Raw genomic sequence first — 20,215 nt, forward strand, 5'->3', positions numbered from 1 at the left:
AATTATATTTGACGTGTTTTAGACTTTTGAATTTCAGGGTCATTTTAAGCAAGAAGCTTCTTGCTTTTCTTCATCTTTCCCTTGCTTTCTAGGAATTGAGTGGCGTGCTACTGCCTTCCCTTGGTCCGGCCCCAGTCCAAAACTAAGTGTTATAGGGATGTTGATGTGCTGCAACACTGGAGATATCCAGTCCCAGAGGCTGCAGGAACTTTGGCTCAGGTCCTGCTCATGAGGCTGTGTCTGACCACCTGCCTCCTTTGGCCCCCCTGTTCCTGGAAACAGTTATACCAGGCAACAGAGTGGCAGCCTTTTTAAGCCCCTTTCAAAGGAGCGGCACCCTACTCCAGCTCCTGGCTTCATGCAGGGAGCCTGACTCTATTCTGTGCCTTGTGTGGAGCTCTTTGGTCCTGATTTCCTGCCACCGCTGTCTGAGGCCGGACCTGGAGCTCAGCATGTCCTGGCTTTATCCTTGCTCACTGCTGGAGATTTATGGTCCCAGAGATGCTTGTCTTCTCTTTGATCCCATCTATCCCTTTTCAGTCATCTCTTCTTATATTTGACTTGTCACTGCTATGTGTCTGGAGATGGGACAAGTTGTCAAGGAGTGAATTTAACTGTACTATGCTGCGTGTGAGTCTGCATTGCTTGTTTCATCAGAGAATTGAAAAGCTATTTTTATGTTGAAATACATAAAACAATATTCAAGAGTTTCCTCTCAGCTTGGTGTGGTGGCTCACTCCTGTAATCCCAACACTTTGGGAGGCCAAGGTGGGTAGATCACCTGAGGTCAGGAGTTTGAGACCAGCCTGATCAATATGTTGAAACCCCATCTCTACTAAAAATAGCAAAAATTAGCTGGACGTGGTGGTGAGCACCTGTAGTTCCAGTTACTGGGGAGGCTGAGACAGGAGAATCACTTGAACCTCGGAGGCAGAGGGTGCAGTGAGTCAAGATCGCATCACTGCACTCCAGCCTGGGTGACACAGTGAGACTCTGTCTCAAAAAAAAAAAAAAAAAAAAAAAAAAAAGAATTTCCTCTCAGGTGGAAACAACTCAAATATCTGTCAACTGATGAGTGGATAAACAACATAGGTATATCTATACAAAGGAATATTCATCATCCACTAAAAAGAATGAAGTATTGATACATGCTATAGCATGAATGAATCTTGAAAACATTATGTCAAGTAAAAAAAGCCAAACATAAAAGGCCATATATCGAATAGTTTCATTTATATGAAATATACAGAATAGACAAATTCATAGAGACAAAGAGTAGATTGGTGCTTGCCAGGGCCTTGGGGGAGGGGGGCATGGAGATGATGATTAATGGGCATGGGGCTTCCTTTTGGGGTGATGAGAATGTTCTAGAACTAGAGAGTGGTGATGGTCGCACAACACATGCCTTCTAACTCCTCTTGTTTGAAGGTTTCACTCCTTTGCACCAACACAATGCCAGGTCCTGTCTTTATTGAACATCTTTCACTATATATTGTGAATTATTTGTCTTTGTGTTTGTCCCTCTACCAGACTATAAACATTTCCAAGTGAAGCGTTTTGTCCTATGTAACTCTGTTACTTTGCTTAGTGTCTGACACAGAGTAAATCCAAGAAATACTGCTGAATAAATGAATGAACAAATAAATATTAGTTGAACTGACATGACCACTTCAAAAAAATTATTCTTCTTCTGGGTTCCTCAATTTATTGTTAGAATCATCCCCTAGGACACGATTTTTTTTTTTTTGACACAATTTTCATTCAGAAACACTGTGATGCCCTCAGAGCTAAAGCATTTGATGTGAGAAAGCAGTGCAAGCAACCCTTACCATTCCCAGGATCCCCTAAAACTCTGACCTCCCAGCCTTAGACAGTCCTAACCTAACATCTGCTGGAGGTGCCGTTGCAATGGCTAAATTATTCAAAATATTCCCAACAACTAAGCACAAAAATTCTGTTGCTGAGTCACTCCCAGCACAAAGCATTTTCTTTATGATGTCTGCCCTCCGAGGTGTAAATTGCAAGTCTCACAGCCTCACTCTACAGAGGTGAGTTAAATGACTTCTCCAGGGTCAGGGAACAAATGATGGAGTAAGCGATGCATCAAATTGGAAGAGATTTCTAGGCAACTATGCTTCTGTATTTGACTATGTATATGTAGCTGTCAGGGTTAGAAAGTCCCCAAATATATCGCCTATTAGATTAAGATCTTGAGATACAAAAATTTATTCTTTAACGTTAGCTCTAATTCTTCATGATGTGGTTGAAGGTGATTTCTTCTTGTTCCAACAGATAAGGAAGGAGATAAGGAAGGGAAAATGTTATTAACCATTTCCCCCATGTTAACCCTTTATACACTCAAAGTTATTTTTAAATTGTTCCTTTCTTCCATATTAAAATTTGTAGTCCTTTCATTAAAAAATAATTGAGAACCTACTATGTGCCAGCAATTCTGGATTCCAACATTAAGTGTAGTCCCTCTCTTTAAGGTCTGAGTTCATAGTCTTTCTTTAGGATTTGATTTAAATTCCTATTTCTGACTCTAATCCAGCTTTGTAAATGCGCTCCCAAATCTATCAGCTGGCAAACATTTTGTAGTAGTTTATTATTCTCTGTGTGCTTTTAACACATGGGAAAATCAGTGTTAGATTAATCTCTCTCCATGTTGTGCCAATGACCAGCAGCCTGTAGGCAAGTTGGGATTGTCTGTGGCTGGTCACATTGAAATCCTTTCAATTACCTGCAGTGGAGCAGCTGATTTTTGCTTGTGAAAGATACAGTAGCAACTTGAAAATAACTGCTTTTTAGCAGTGAGTGTAAAGTACCATGGGAACATTCCCTTCTTACACAGCATCCCCAGGTCTGACATAATGTAGACAGTTCATCTGGCTTGACTGATGCAAACAGTGCTTTTCTGGGAAATCCTACAGCCATCAGCATTGCTCTGCAGTTCTCAATCACTTTGTGTGGTCCCGAGAGCTGTTGCTGAGGGACACAGCAGGAAGTGCAAAGGTGAAGCTTTTCCTGTCATCTTGCCATCTAGGGGACTCAAGGAGACTGAAGCCATCATTTCCTTTGCTGACTCAATATCCTGGGCAGAAGGGATGTATGGGGTCCCTGGTCTGCTCTGAAAGAGACATGCTAGGATTTCAAAACCAGTCCTGCAGCCTGCCTCCAACAATGATGCTGACTTACTCTCACAGCATCTCTCTGTGCTGTTTATGCCACTTGCAAAATAGAGTTACACAGGCCAGGTGGGGTGGCTCATGCCTGTAATCTCAGAACTTTGAGAGGCTGAGGCGGGCAGACTACAAGGTCAAGAGATAGAGACCATCCTCACCAACATGGTGAAACCCCGTTTCTACTAAAAATACAAAAATTAGCTGGGCATGGTGACGCGTGCCTGTCCCCAGCTACTCAGGAGGCTGAGGCAGGAGAATTGCTTGAACCCAGGGGCGGAGGTTGCAGTGAGCCAAGATTGCACCACTGCACTCTAGCCTGGGTGACAGTGAGACTCTGTCTCAAAAAAAAATATATAGAGTTACACAGTAAAAGGATTTGGGATGAAACATTGTTCAGTGAAATAAATTACTTTTTCTTTTTTTTTTTTAAACTTCAGGGGCTAGGTTATTCTAACTGGTAATAGTCTTCAAAGAGGGAGATGTGGGGGTGTAGTGTCTCATGCATGTAACTCCAGTGCTTTGGGAGACTGAGGCAGGAGGATTGCTTGAAGCCAGGAGTTTGAGACCAGCCTGGGCAACAAAGCAGGACCCCATCTCTACAGAAAAAAAAAAAAAAAAAGATGGGGATGTACTAACTCATAGTCACCTGTCATTTATTAGTTCTGACCACAAATGCTGTTGTTCTGCTGCTGCTGCTAGTCAGCGAGGCATTGGAGGGTCTGCTTTGCATGTGAGAATGACTTCTCCCTCCTCTGAATGCCTGTTGTACCATCTTCCTGTATGTAACTATACTAAAGCTAAATACATGAGGGTAGGGACTGTCTCTCTTGTTTGTTACTGTCTTGGTTTGGATTTCCACAGAAGCAGACCCTGGGACAAGCAGACCCTCAAGTGCAAGCAATTTATTTGAGAGGCAATCTGAGGAAACACTGATAGGGGAAGGAGTGAATCATTACCAAGCCAGTTAGCATCATGGGTAAGTGGAACTTAATTCCACTAAGAAACTTAGGAAACAGGATATTGCATACATCTCAGAGCTGTGCCACCTGAGGAGTAAGGGAACTTGGTATTTATATGACGGTTTCCATTAGTCACTGGTTTAGGGCTGCCCGCAAGTAACATTAGCTGTACATTCATATAGAAAAGAATGATCCCTAATCTCTACATCACTTCACACAAACAATGTAATGCAAGAAGGATCATATGCTTAGTTGTAAAAGTTAGAAACATAAAGTTTCGGGAAGAAAATGTAGGAGGATATGTGTGCAACTTTAGGGTAAGCAAAGTTTTCTTATGACATAGAAAACACTGTTAAAAACACCTGAAAATTAATTAAAATGCACTTAATCAAAATTACATACATCTGCTCTTTACAAAAACATTGTTAAGAAAATGAAAAGGCAAGTAATGGAATGGGAAAATATTTTCATTACGTATATCTGACAAAGGACTGGTATCAGAATATATAAAGAACTCCTACAAATCAATAATGGCAATGATTTGAACAGACACTTCACACAAAACATATACAAATGGCCAATAAGCCAGTATCACTGATCGTCAGGGAAATGTAAATTAAAATCCCAATGAGGAACCACTATATATCCACCAGAATGGCTCAAACTAAATACTTGGTCATGCAAATGTCAGCAAGGATGTGGTCATGTCAGCAACTGGAACTCTTATATTTTGCTGATGGGAGTGCAAAGTGGTACAATCACCATGGGGAACTCTCTGGCAGTTTTTTACAAAGTTAAACATACATCTCTCTAAGGCCCAGAAATTCTATTTCTAGATATGTATGTATGTATGTATGTATGTATGTATTATTATTATTTTTGAGATGGAGTTTCGCTCTGTCGCCCAGGCTGGAGTGCAATGGCGCAATCTTGGCTCACTGCAACCTCCGCCTCCCAGGTTTGAGCAATTCTCCTGCCTCAGCATCCTGAGTAGCTGGGATTACAGGCATGCGCCCAGCTAATTTTTGTATTTTTAGTAGAGGCAGGGGTTCACCATGTTGGCCAGGCTGGTCTCGAAGTCCTGACCTCAGGTGATCCACCCACCTCAGCCTCCCAAAGTGCTGCTATTATAGGCATGAGCCATCGCACAGGGCCGTCTAGGTATTTATTGAAGATAAATGACAACACATATCTATAAAAAAAAAAACCTGTACAAAAATCTTCATAACAGAAAAAAACAAAACTAGAAAACATCCCAAATGTTCGTCAACAGGTAAAAAAAGCAAACTGTGAAGTAGTCATTTAATAGAATGCTCTTTAGCACTAAAAAGGAATGAATTATCGGTACATGCAACAACATGGATGGAGCTAAAAAACAAAATTACACTGAGCGAAATCCGTAGATATAAAAGAATATATTCTGTGTGATTTCATGTATATAAACAAAGTCCTGGAAAAGGAGAGCTAAGCTGTGGTGATAAAGTGACCAGTGGTTGCCCTTGCAGGGTGGTCTGATTTCAAAACCTGGCGGTTTTGAAAATGTTCTATATTTTGTTTTGGATGGTGGTTGCATGAATGTATATACATGTCAGAACTCACCTAATTGGATATGTGAGATCTTTGCTTTTTATTATATAAAATTATACCTTAATAAAGATTACAGCTTTACCTTTTAAAAAGAAAACACAATGGCCATTAACAATAGTGGGTAATTTGCTCAGTGTTCTGCCCTCTACTAGATTGTGAGCTTCAAGAGAGCAGAAGCCCTGTTTGTTTTGCTCTCTTCTCAGCACCTATCATAGCACCTGGGACCTCCTGAGTGCTCAAGTCATATTTGTTAATATTATAAGTTTGTAAGAGCTTCTGTGCATGGAGCTGTGGCTTTATTACATCTCCCTTTGCAGACATGATCTGTTCTTGGCAGAGGCTGGTGGCCCCAGAAGCTCGAGCACAGGTGCATTGTCTAGGAAGGGAGCTTGCAGGTGGGAGCCCAGCAGGGCCCTGGGTGTCCTTGGGCACTGACAGGGTCCCAACTGTGAGCACCATCTGCTCCTGTGAAGGGTGTCTGACAGCAGCCGCAGCCCTGGACCTGGAAGGTGAGTACCTCTGAGACCCAATGTCAGGCTCCCATTCCCATCCTCCCTGCCCGTAGAGAGCCTGCAGAAAGTCACTTTAACCCTGGAAATAGAAAGCACCAACATATGTACCACTTTGTAATTCGCCAAGTGTTTTCCCACATATGTTCTTATTTTATCTTCTCAGTGACTCTGTAAAGTAGTTGTTTAATAACCCTGTTTTACAGAGAGGTTAATTGACTTCAGCAAAGTCACACAGCTGGCAAGTGACAAACCTGGGATTCAAACCAAGTTTTTAACCATCTATTCCTATATTAAATGCAGTACTGCTGTGTCATTTACGGACCTTCAGAAGCAATTTCTGAAATCTGATGCCTTCGGTAAGCTTTACTGGACTGCTGGAAAGATAAGTAACCGACTCCCCGCCCCTTGCCTTTTATTTAGTTTATCCCATAGGCTTCTGAGAGATTAACCTGCCTGGACCACCACTAGGATAGTGCCATTCTCCTATGCAAAATTTTCACATTCCTTATCACCTACCAAGTAAAACTCATATTCCTTAGCTGCTGTTCAGTGCTCTTTTGCCCCAGCTTACCTTTGTGGCCTCATCTTCCTTAAAAAACAACTTGGCATTCTAGCTAGTCATGTCATTATCCTCATTTCCACAACTTTACTCCTCAACTTCTCCTTCACGTGGAACAACAGTTTCATCCATCTTCCCTTGGGAAATTATTTTCACCCTTCAAGTCCTAACTCAAATGCTGCTGCCACTCCCTGTTGGGAAGATTTTTACTTCACTTGAACCCTGAGAGCACATGGTTTGTACCTTTCCTGTGGCATTAACTGTCAGGCGTCATGGGTATATTTGCACCTTGCTTGTCTTCTTTATTAAATCCTGTCATCCTAGAAGGTTAGATATATGCCTTATCAGTTTCTGTAGCCCCTATGGTGACTAGCATAACTGTTTGCACACTGTAGATATTTAATTGATACTTTGTAGAGTGAATCAATTACCACCTCTCCAACCATTGTCTATGAATTGAATACCCTTTGCTATGCATAGTTTTAAACATTGTTTGCATTTTAATTGTATTTTATGTATATGGTTAGCATAACTTTTACCCGCTGTATACTTTGCTTCTAACTTGACATAGATTGTATGAATATCTAAATTCTTTGCAAATGAGGTGGACACATGGAGATTGTGGAGTCCATAGCTCTACTCTGACTTTGCCATTCACTGGCTATGTAACCTTGGACAAACCACATCTACTCTCTGGATTATTTTATTTTATTTTATTGAGACGGAGTCTTACTCTGTAGCCCAAGCTGGAGTGCAGTGGTGCAATCTCAGGTCACTATAACCTCTGCCTCCAGGGCTGAAGCAATTCTCGTGCTTCAGCCTACTGAGTAGCTGGGATTACAGGCTTGTGCTACCACGCCTGGCTTTTTTTTTTTTTTTTTTTTTTTTTTAATTTTAGTAGAGACGGGGTTCACCATGTTGCCCAGAGTGGTCTTGAACTCCTGAGCTCAGGCGATCTGCCCGCCTCGACCTCCCAAAGTGCTGGGATTACAGGCGTGAGCCACCGCGCCTGGCCACTGGACCTTAGTTTGCCTCCATCTATTAGATGGGGATAATAATCCCTGTTTTGCTTCTTTAATTCACCACCAGGTTGTTGGGAGGATAAAGGAAATAACAGATGTGTAAGTGCTTTGCCGACTATAAATCACCCAGAAATGTCGTTCGTTGCATCTGCTGTTGTATGTAGGCACATCTTTTGTTGCTGGCAGCCCCCACCCATCTGCTCCTCCCTTTCGGTGAAAAATTGACTGTTGGGTGGCGGGGTACGTCGAGGGGGCGGCAGGACGGATGGTGAGGAAGTAACCATATTTCCTGATTGGCGTGAGGCACTGGGGCTTTGCTGTGGTGGGTGTGAGGTGAAGCGGGGACGCTGCCTTCTGAAAGGCCGCTATGAGGAAGAGAAACGCCTGTGTCCAGGCAGCCTCGACTACCGGCCTAGTTCCAGGGTGTAGGTTACAGGGAGGCAGCCAGTTTGGGAAACTTCTCCGAGTCAGAGCTGCGGAAGTTGGCATGGGCTGCCTGAGGCAAGGTGTGGGCCCGAATACTGCGCAAGCGCGACACCAACTTCCACTAATAAGGGTCGCAATCTCCCTTCAACATAGAAGTGACCATCTCTACTCGGTGCCCAAGGTCAAGAAAGACCCTGGGGCCTGGAGATGCCCTTGGCGGGAATCTTCGGAGTCTGCCCATTGACTTCCGCTCAAGCGGAGGGTGGGCCTTGGGGCGCTCCGCTTCCTGATTGGTTAGATGCCGGATTGGCAGGTCCCAGCAGCCTGCGCGCGTTGCGAAGCCGGACATGGCAGAGGCGGGAAAGGTGCCCTTGAGCCTCGGGCTTGCCGGAGGAGAAGCAACAGAGTGGCCTCTGCAGCGGTATGCCCGCTGCATACCCTCAAACACCGGAGACCCACCTGGGCCACGCCTGGACGTGGGGACAGTCCCCTCCCCCACATGGAAGGTGAGGCCCGAAGGCAGGAATGTCCCTGAGGTGCCCACAGTCCTGAGGAGGGAGGCTCTGCGTGTACACCGGGCCGGTGCTCCAAAAGCGATGCCGAGGGACACCGAGCAACCGCCAGGCGTGTTGGGGAATGGACAGGCCAACAGCTAAGATAGGGAATACAAACCCTTTACAGTTTCAAAATAATTATTCAAGGGAGTAGTAAACATTCATATATTCAACATGTATTTATGGAGCATCAAGTATGTGCTAGACTGTATTCAGGGTGCTAGGGATAGAGTATTGAGCAAGATATAAACGCTCCCTACCCTTATTGATGTTTTAGTTTAGTGGAGGATACACTATTTCTCCAAATAACTAATTACAGGAGGGACAACTGAGTCATCCCGTAACCAAGAACTCACACAGGACTAAATCAGAATCCTCGCCTTGCCAGTGAGTTTCTGCTACCTTGCTTTAGTTACTTAACCTTATTTTATTTTAAAATAGAGATAATAATATAGTACAGGCCCTGAGAAATATTGGGAATTGGTTCCAGACCATCACAATAAAGTAAGTCACGAACTCTTGGCTTCTCAGTGCATATAAAACCTAAGTTTACACTATACCGTAGTGTGTTAACTTGTCTAAATATTGCTAAAAAATGCTAACACTCACCTGAGCCTTCAGCAGGTCCATCTTTCTGCTGCTGGTGGGTCTTACTTCATGCCGGTAGCTGCTGACTGATCAGGGTGGTGGTTTCCCAAAGTTGGGGTGGCTGTGGCAATTTCTTAGAATAAGGCGACAATGCAGTTTGTCACATGGATTGCCTCTTCCTTTCAGGAAAAATTGCTCTGTAGCATGCAATGCTGTTTAATGGCATTTTTACCCACAGTAGAACTTCTTTCAAAATTGGAATTAATCCTCTCAAATTTTGCTGCTGCTTTATCAACTAAGTTTATGTGATATTCTAAATACTTTGCTGTAGTTTCCAGCAATGTTCACCACGTCTTCACCAGGAGTAGATTCCATCTTAAGAAACCACTTTCTTTGCTCATCCATAAAAAGCAACTCTTCATCTCTTCAAGTTTTATCTTAAGATTATAGCAATTCAGTCTCATCTTCAGGCTTCACTTCTAATTCTAGTTCTCTTGCTCTTTCTACCACATCTGAAGTTCCTTCCTCCACTAAAATCTTGAACCCATCAAAAGTCATCCATGAGGGTTGGAATCAACTTCTTCCAAATTCCTGTTAATGTTGATATGTTGACCTCCTCCCGTGAATCACAAATGTTCTTAATAGTATCTAGAATGGTGAATCATTTTCAGAAGTTTTCAATTAACTGCCCAGATCCATCAGAGGAATCACTATCTACAGAGAAGCTATAGCCTTATGAAATCTATTTCATAAACAATAAGACTTGAAAGTTGACAATTATTCCTTGATCATGGGCTGCAGAATGAATGTTGTGTTAGCAGGCATGAAAACAACATCATCTCTTTGAACATCATCTCTTTGTACATCTCTATCCGAGCTCTTGGGTGACCAGGTGCCTTGTCAATGAACAATAATATTTTGACAGGAATCTTTTTCTGAGCAGTTGGTCTCAACAATGAACTTAAAATATTCAGTAAACCATGCTATAAACAAATGTGCTAATCCAGGCTTTGTTCTGTCTATGGAGCACAGGCAGAGTAGAGTTAGCACAGTCCTATGGAACCTAGGGCTTTCAGAACAATAAATGAGCATTGGCTTCAACTTAGAGTCACCAGTGACATTAGCCCCTAATGCAAGAGTCAGCCTGTCCTTTGAAGCTTTGAAGCCAGGCATTGACTTCTCCTCTTAGCTATGAATGTCCTAGATGGCATCTTCTTCTTTTAGAAGGCTGTTTTGAATACATTAAAAAATCAGATTAGACTTTGGCTTAAGGGAATGTTTTGTGACTGGTTTGATCTTCTATGCAGACCATTACAGCTTTTCATTTCAGCAATAAGGCTGTTTCACTTATCATTTCTGTGTTCATTAGAATAGCATCCTTAATTTCCTTTAAGAACTTTTCCTTTGCATTTACAACCTGGGTAACTGGCATAAGTGGCCTAGCTTTTGACCTATCTTTGGCTTTCAACATGCCTTCCTCACTAAGCTTAATCATTTTTAGCTTTTAATTTAAAATGAGATGTGTGATTTTTCCTTTTACTTTAACACTTTGAGGCCATTGTAGGGTTATTAATTGGCTGGATTTCAATATTGTTGTGTCTCAGAATAGTGAGGACCAAGGAGAGAGAGAGAGCAAAGGCTGGTGGATGGAGCAGTCGGAATACACGTATCATTTATTGATTAAGTTCACTATCTTCTATGGGCATGGTTTGTGGCACTCCAGAACAGTTACAATAGTAACATCAGAAATCACTGATCACAGATCCCCATGAAATATAATAATAATGAAAAAGCTTGAAATATTGTGAAAATTACCAAAATGTGACACAGAGACATGAAATGAAAACATGCTATTAGAAAAATGGCCCTGAGAGACTTGATTGATGTAGGGTTGCCAGAAACCTTCAATTAAAAAAATATATAATATCTGTGAATTGCACTAAAGCTAAGTGCAGTAATGGGAGGTGTACCTGTACCTACCTCATAGGATTATTTTGAGCATTGAATAAGCTAATATATATCAATCACCTAAAATGGTGCCTATTTATGTTAAATTATATAGGGGTTTGCTCTTATTATTATTTTGTTCTAGTGGTATGTTTTAACACCATATGTTGCCAGTCATTCAGTTCCGTTGTTCTGGTTTAACTATTGGATGTGGACCCTGAGATTTTGGATTATGCACACACATGTACATCTCATATGTGCACACGCACAGACATGTTTGTGTATTTTGGGCAGCAGTAGGCAGGAGAAGAATTAAAGAGAATAAAGATCCCAGGTAGCTGGGTGCAGTGGCTTATACTTGTAATCACCTGAGGTCAGGAGTTTGAGACCAGCCTGGCCAACATGACAAAACCCCGTCTCTACTAAAAATACAAAAATAGCCAGGTGTAGTGGTGCACACCTGTAGTCCCAGCTACTCAGGAGGCTGAGGCAGGAGAATTGCTTGAACCCGGGAGGTGGAGGTTGCACTAAGCTGAGATTGTGGCACTGCACTCCAACCTGAGTGACAGAGCAAGACTGTCTCAAAAAAAAAAAAAAAAGATCTCACAACATGTACAGAGGCCACAACATACCTGAAAAACCTCAGCATGTGTAATGTATAGTGAGAAGGCTAGTAAATCTGGTGCTTGGAGAACAAGGGCCACGGTAGCTTGAGATAAGTCTGTCTGAAGAGGTAGGCAGGTGCCTTGTGAACATTATTATAAAACTAGTGACAAGCCACTGAACAGTTTTAAACAGAGGCATTTTCGTCTTTGAAAGATCACTCTGGTTATGGTATGAAGATGGAATTGGAGGGGAATATAAGGGGATTCAGAGAGATAACTTAGAATGCTGTTGCAGTGTTACAGGCAAGAGATGATGATGGCTTAGACTCAGGGCATGGCAGTAGAGATGGGGATATTGGCAATATATTTTGGAGACCAAAATGAAAAGATTTGGTGATTGACTGTATGTGAGTGGTGAGAGTAAAGGACTTCTGGGTTTCTAGCAGAAGCAACTGAGTAGATGGTTTTAGAGAATGGGAAACACTGGAGGAGGAACAGTGAGAGAAAGATCCAAGACTTCAGTTTTGGATGTATTGAATTTAATAAATGTGTGAAGCATCCAAGTGGAGATACTGAATAGGTAGTTGGGTATATTGGTCTAGACTCAGAAGGAACGTCTGGGCTGGAGATGTAAAGGTGTGAGTCATCAGCGTAAAGGTGATATTTATAGTTGGGATTAGATGAGATTCGGGACTAAGCTCAAAGTAATCCAACATTTGTAAGTAAGGTAGAAGAATATTGACAAGAGGCCTGGCGCAGTAGCTCACACCTGTAATCCCACCACTTTGGGAGACTGAGACAGGTGGATCACTTGAGGTCAGGAGTTTGAGACCAGCCTGGCCAACGTGGTGAAACTCGAGGCTACCCGGGAGGATGAGGCAGGAGAATCCCTTGAACCCAGGAGACAGAGGTTGCAGTGAGCCAAGACCGTGCTACTGAACTCCAGCCTGGGCAACAGAGTGAGACTACGTCAATCAATCAATCAATAAAAAGACTGACCAGGGACAGAGAGTCGAGAAGCACCCAAGAGAATGAAGATTTATCAATGCTAAAGAGAGTTATTTGCAGGGGAAAGAGTAGTTGATTGGCTTTGCTGAATAATGCTGCAAAATGGAGAAACATGATGACTAAGTGATATCTATTCAGTTTAGCAGCATGAACGTTCTTAATGGTCTTTACCAAGAGAAATTGAAGTGGAGTGAAGGGAGTGGAAGCCAGATAAGTGTGGGCTAAAGAATGGCTGATAGGTGAGGAAGTTTAAAGAGAATAAAGAGCCAATGTGCACGGACAGTTCTTCCAAGAGGCTTGGCTGTGAATGTGATTAGAGAAAGGGCACATGAATTATTCACCACATTCTAGAATATTAGAGCCAGGGGCACTCCTTAAAGATTGAAATCAATATATCTAGGATCATAAAAAAGGCATTAAATTCCTAGTTGTACTGTTTTGAAACCCTGTGTCCTAAGAAATTATGTAGGCTGAAATACAAAATGAGGTGAAGAAAGAGTTAAATACAAGGATGACTGATCTGTAATTGGAGCTTATAAAATGCTGGGAATGTTTGATGACATATTTAATTTCTGAGACTGCTCGATGGGTTCATTGATACCTTCTCACAACATTCCTTAAACCCTTTCTCCTAAAGCATCTGTGTTGGGTGCAGCTGAATAATTCTTAAATTCTTATCCTGCAACCCAGAGGCCAGGACATTTGGCCATTCTAAGGAGTTGATTGTTATTACAGGTTTTTTTTTTTTTTTTTTTACTTCTCTTTGCAAAACTCTTAATAATTGCTTATAAGGAACAGTGCTTTTAACAGTTTTCAAATGTTTGGCATAAAGCCACAGCTACAGTGACAAGAGATGAGGCTGGCTTTTGCAGTGCTTTTGAAAACTGAACATTTGTACCTTCCTTTGAATCTGTGCCGAACCATCCTACCTGCTGTGATCAGTTTCAGCCTAGGTCTGTCATTTTTTTTTTTTTTTTTTGGAAAAAACGAAAGAGAAAACAAGATTTGTTCTATTTTATGGGCACTGGGACTATTGTGCAATAATAATAATAAAAGATGAGCCATCTAAAGAACTGTACTCTCTAAGTCTCATGTGAATTTTTTATTTTAAAAATATGTGGTACCTACAGTAAAAAAAGAGGTTAGGTAAAGCATAAAAATATATTATTGTGGAGGATAGAGTCATTCTAGTTGTTTTTTCTTTAGGGAACTTTCTAATTCAACCTTGGTTGAACCTATTTTGAGTTATTTCATTTTTTCTGATTATGGGATAATTCATTCTTCTGGTACTGTTCTCTGTAGTCATTTAATTACAGAGAAAACGTTCATCACAATGGCCCTATATGCTGAGACAAAAATGTCAACTCAAGAGAAAAAATAAATAGTACAACAAGACTCCTCAGACTCGAAGTCCCAGTTGAGAAGGAAGATCAATTCTGAGACATAAAGAATATTATATATAAAATATCTAATTTATTTTATAGACTAATATACTTCATTATGTATATTGATTTGATTTACTTCTTTGAATTGATCTTGTTAAAATACACTATCTAGAGATAAACACAAGTTGGAAGCAAATGAACTTTGTAATACACACACACACAGGCACACCGAAAACCCAGTGGTTTAGAGCTATGCTACCCAGACTTTAATGTTGCATAGAAATAATCTGGGGATTTAATTAAAAATGCAAATTCTGACTCAGTCAGAGTAGGTCTGGTATGAGGAATGAGATTCTAGTTCTAACAAGCTCCCAGGTGACTTGGATGCTGTTGGTTCAAGGACCACACTTTGAGAGGCAGGGGTTTAGAAGATCTTGAATGAAATGATAGCCATATAGTAAATTTGATAAAATGAATTTACAGAGATATGAGGTAAGGCAATCAAATTCATAATGACTATGCAAATGTTTTATTAATAGGGTTAATATTTAAGCCATCTATCGTCATTTAAGTGGAATGAGCAAATGTTAGTTCCTTACATCTGTTGGCTCAACCTTTCTGAAAAGATATAATAAAAGATTAGTCCATTTAATGTATTTTATGTCTGAATATAATTTAGTCTACTAATAAGTAGACTAATTTGAAAGGTGATGTTAATTGCAGGTTGCTTTTAAATTAAAGTTTTACCATGTTTTTCAGATTCCAAGGATTTCTCAGACATGCCCTAATTGGTTGAACCTGACAACTTCTTAGATTTTTTTTTTCCTTTCAAAGGGAAAAAAATTCATCCTTTAATTTTTATAGGAGGAACTTAAAATAATTGCCCTACTTAGAAATTAAGAACTAGAATGTGAGGCCTGGCACGATGGCTCACGTCTGTAATCCCAGCACTTTGGGAGGCTGAGGCAGGCAGATCACGAAGTCAGGAGATGGAGACCATCCTGGCCAACATGGTGAAACCCCGTTGCTACTAAAAATACAAAAATTAGCTGGGTGTGGTGGCACGTACCTGTAGCCCCAACTACGCAGGAGGCCGAGGCAGGAGAATCACTTGAACCCAAGAGGCAGATGTTGCAGTGAGCCAAGATTGCACCACTGTACTCTAGCCTGGTGACAGAGTGAGACTCCACCTCAAAAAATAAATAAAATAAAAATAAAGAAATAGAATGTGAAGTTTGTACTTGAACTTTTAAATGTGGATTTAACATTAGATATACTTTGGATCTTCTTAACAGTGTTCTTTTTTCTTTTGAATTCTTAGTGTCTACATAATACCAAGTATATGACAGGTGCTCAGTAAATGTTTGAATATATGGTGTGGTAACTTTGCTTATGATAATATAATAATTCTTAAATGATAGCTATTATTTATTGTTTACTTTGGTATATTTTTTACAGGAGCCCTATGAAGCAAATGTTATTATACCCATTTTACAGATAATTGAACTGAAACTCAGGTTCAGTGGCTTTCCCAGGAACACAAAGATAAGTTGAAAAGAAAGAACTTAGACCCTTGTTTTCTTGTCTCTAAAGTCTGTGCTTCTAAGCTCTATGCTGTTTGCCTAAAAGTATTAATATTTCATATGGTGTGTAGCAATTCAATTATGTGGATGAAAAATTTTTAGATCAACACACAGGATAAAAATGACAAAAATAACAGCTTTTTATTTGTTCTTAAGGAAAATTTAAGATTCAGTAAAACCCCAAGAAGGTGATTTTTTAAAATAGTAAGATAGTTCTTTTTTGTATAAGATAGTTCTTTTTTGTATGCTTGATAATTTTTTATTGCAGGCCTAATGTGAATTTTACTTTGTTGGGTACAGGGTATTTTTGTATTTCTGTAAATATTTCTGAGCTTTTTTTTTTCCAGGTAAGTTACTTGGAAGCAGTTTGATCCTTTCAAGTCTTGCTTTTAAGCTTTGTCAGCTGGGACCAGAGTGGCTTGGACTAGGGCTTATTTTTCCCACTTCTGAGGCAAAGCTCTTCAGAGTATTCTACTCAATGTAAATTGTTTTCTCTACTAAGAACAGATACTGTTCCCTAGCCTGTGTGAGCTCTGGGGATTATTCCCTTAAATCCTTTCAGGTGGTCCTTTCCCCACCCTCTGGCAGTTTCCTTACACATAACTATGTTGATCAGTACTCAGCTGAAGCAGAGGAGGAGGTTCTACAAGTGTCTGGAGTTTGCTCTTTGTACCGGTCTCTCTCCTCTGGTGTTCTGTCCTGCAAACTCTAGCTGCGCTGACCTCCTAGGACTTGACGCTTCAACTTCTCAACTCTCAGAGCTCACCAGGCTCTGCCTGGGTTTATCATCCTTGTACTCTGACCTGGAAACTCACTCCAAGAAGTAACCTGGGGCAGTGGTAAGGGCTCACCTGCTTCATTTTCTGTTATTTCTTAGGAATTACATCCTTTATTACCTGATACCTATTGACTTGAGAACTGTTGCTTCTTTAATTTGTTCAGTTTTTTAGTTATTTCATGCAGGAGTTATGAAATACCTCTGCTAGGCTCAAGTGATTCTCCTACCTCAGCCTCCTGAGTAGCTGGGATTATAGTTGCCCGCCACTGCTGCCTGGCTAATTTTTGTATATATATATATTTTTGAGATGGAGTTTTGCTTTGTTGCCCAGGCTGGAGTACAGTGGCACAGTCTTGGCTCACTGCAACCTCTGCCTCCCAGGTTCAAGTGATTCTCCTGCCTCAGCCGCCTGAGTAGCTGGGATTACAGGTGCGCACCACCACGCCCAGCTAATTTTTGTAGTTTTAGTAGAATTGGGGTTTCACCATGTTGGTCAGGCTGGTCTTGAACACCTGACCTTATGATCCACCCACCTCAGCCTCCCAAAGTGTTGGAATTACAGGTATGAGGCACCGTGCCTGGCCAATTTTTGTATTTTTTTAGTGGAGGTGGGGTTTTACCATGTTGTCCAGGCTGGTCTTGAACTCCTGACCTCAAATGATCCATCCACCTCGGCCTCCCAAAGTGCTGTGATTACAGGCGTGAGGCACCACACCTGGCTCTAATTAAATATACTTCCAAATGGCAAAGCTGGGATTTGATCGTAGCTGTAATTCCAGATACTGTGCCCAAAGTAGTAGTCATTAGTGTTGTTCACCAAATATGCTCAGATCGTATATTCCTGGCCTCTTGAAGTTAAATGTGTTATATGACTGGTTTTGGCTGATGAAATATGAGCAGAACCAAATGTCATGAGCAGAAGCTTTAAGAGCCAGTGCATGTTTCATCTTATTCTTTTTCTTTGCCAGTGTTGCAGATATTGGCTTCTCTGTTAGCCTACACAGTGAAAACACAGGTGGTGTGAGGTAGAGTGTGAAGACAGATAGAATAAGAGTGGATAGGTAGTTTAAGTGAGAAATAAACCTTTGCTTTTGGGGGTTGTTAATTTCTGCAGCATACTGCACCTGACTGATAAAGATTTTTTTTTTTACTTGTGCTTATGTTTAATTGAATTATATGTCATGTACATTGTAGATTGCATGAGCTTTTGAGGAAGAACCTTATAACTGATGTTCTAACATTTTTTTTCTATGACAAAATCATTACTTATTCCAAAGCATTAGTTTATAAACACGTATTTCCAACTTGAGACCAGTCTTTGTTCTCTTTCTTCAGTAAGCAAAATCTTAATTTTATTGTGTTAACAGACTTAGTTTTCATAGAGGCTGTGGCTTGTTTACGAAACATGATTTAAGGTAGAATTTATTTGGACAAATAACTGAAGAAGATTTTTTCAGCTTAGTGGTGTTTTTTATTTTGTTTTGTCTTATTTTATTTTTTGAGACAGAGTCTTGCTCTTATTGCCCAAGCTGCAGTGCAGTAGCATGATCTCGGCTCACTGCAACCTCTGCCTCCTGGGTTCAAGTGATTCTCCTGCCTCAGCCTCCTGAGTAGCTGGGATTACAGGCACGTGCCACCACACCTGGCTAATTTTTTTATTTTTAGTGAAGACAGGCTTTCACCAGGTTGGTCAGGCTGGTCTCAAACTGCTGACCGCAAGTGATCTGCCCACCTCAGCCTCCCAAAGTACTGGGATTACAGGTGTGAACCACCACACCTGGCCAGCTTAGTGGTTTAAGGAGTCTAAGAAGTTACAGTTTAGAATGAGGCCCAAGAGTATTAAAATTCATTCATTTTTAGGATTTATTCTCTACCCATTATGTGCCAGATACTATGCAAGGCTCTGTTTAAAGATGTTTAAAGCATTTCTACTGAAAGAGCCAATTAAGCTCAAGTACCTGCTGATTTGAATATAGGGTGTTTTTGACTTCACAAATGACAGCACTGTATCTGAGAAATAAAGTAAGGTGTTTCCTTAACTCAAATTTAGAAATATAATTTGAATATTGGAACTGTTATGAATTTAAGTGGGCTTTGTGAATAAATAGAAGAGCATGCCTATGAAGATAGCAAAGGTGAGTGTGAGAGTTGCAGAGATCTAGGATAGGTTTGATAATGGAAAGTACCACTTTCTGGTACAGTTAGTGATTTATATGGGATTTAGTAGACTTGGAAATGTTTAAAGGATATTTTAAACATGTTGGAGAAATGTCATGGAAGTATTTGTTGTAGAAATAACCAGAGTGGCCTTGACTGGTAATTTCAGAGACATAAGGAACTTATTCTTCGGTTGCATGGAAAGTGTTTTGAGTAAATACAGTCTATTTATGGCTACTGATAGAGGTGATCAAGGTAATTTTAGTACCTGGGTTTAAAAGGACTGGATAATTTCATGATCAGTAATCTTATTAGGGATGTGGTAAAAGTAGGGGAATTACATCTCATGCTTTGATACATGAGATAATTTTTGTATATTGTAAAAGAAAAAATTTGTGTGTGTGTATTTTTTTTGGTGGTGGGAAGATCTGCATGTTATTGCTTTTGTATTTTTATTATTCTTATAGTTAAAACTTTGTATTTCTGTGAAACATCAAAAAATGCTGAATTTTATTGTTTGGTAATTGGTATGTAACAGGACCACTTTTATTAGCCTAATATACTCTACAAGTTTGTTGAAATAATTTATGAGACTCTTTTGCTACCAAGAGTCAGTGAGAAGGCAGTTGATAGCCTACTTAGCAATTTTGCACATTTTTCATATTTTATAGTGCATAAAATAGCAACTTGGGCCAATATATAAAGCTGTGACACTTTCTGAGGGGTCTTAAAAGCAGAAAACAAAACTCTTAATCTAGTACATAATTTAATCATCACAATCTGAATAACAATACTATTTTCACCTTTCATGTAGATATAATTTAGGGTAAGTACATTTGAACTACTTTTTTGTATTTTCATACTCTTTTGACTTTTTTCTACATTTTAGATTTTTCTTATAGTACAGACTTGTGCTAACACATGCATGTAAATTTTGCAAATATTTTCTGTTTAACCAATATATAAGCTGTGCTATTGTTATTTAACTGATGTATAAGCTTGTAATAGGGAGGTTCTAAATAAATTTCAGTGTGTGCAGCTGTGTTGATGGCAAAATACTCCAATAGATGGATGTCAGATTGATGTCAATGTTAAGATACATTTAGATTGGCAATTGGGACGAAGAGAAGATGTAAATTTTATATATGTTCTCTGTGACCCCTTAACATTAATATTTTCTGTTATGACTTGGTCATTAGAGATAACATTTTTCTTTTTTTTTTCTTTTTGAGACAGAGTCTCACTCTGTCGCTCAGTCTTGAGTGCAGTGGTGCGATCTCAGCTCGCTGCAACCTGTGCCTCCCGGGTTCAAGCGATTCTCCTGCCTCAGCCTCCTGAATAGCTGGGATTATAGGCGCCCTGC

The 20,215-nt window shown here is 40.4% G+C and overlaps 1 protein-coding gene across 2 annotated transcripts in view; it reads left to right on the forward strand.

The window, feature by feature from the left end:
• Positions 1 to 8,575: 8,575 nt before the first annotated feature.
• REC114 (REC114 meiotic recombination protein) overlaps positions 8,576 to 20,215 on the forward strand; it is a 104,278-nt gene continuing 92,638 nt past the window's right edge. For both annotated transcript variants that reach the window (XM_012475890.2, XM_012475891.3), the window contains exon 1: positions 8,576 to 8,753. In XM_012475890.2, coding sequence (XP_012331313.1) covers positions 8,595 to 8,753 — 159 coding nt within the window. In that variant the 5' untranslated portion in view covers positions 8,576 to 8,594. The remainder of the gene's footprint in view (positions 8,754 to 20,215) is intronic.

This window comes from Aotus nancymaae, unplaced genomic scaffold (assembly GCF_030222135.1).
Source record: "Aotus nancymaae isolate 86718 unplaced genomic scaffold, 86718_ANA_hifiasm-v0.15.2.pri h1tg000003l, whole genome shotgun sequence".
NCBI classification, from domain to species: Eukaryota; Metazoa; Chordata; class Mammalia; order Primates; family Aotidae; genus Aotus; species Aotus nancymaae.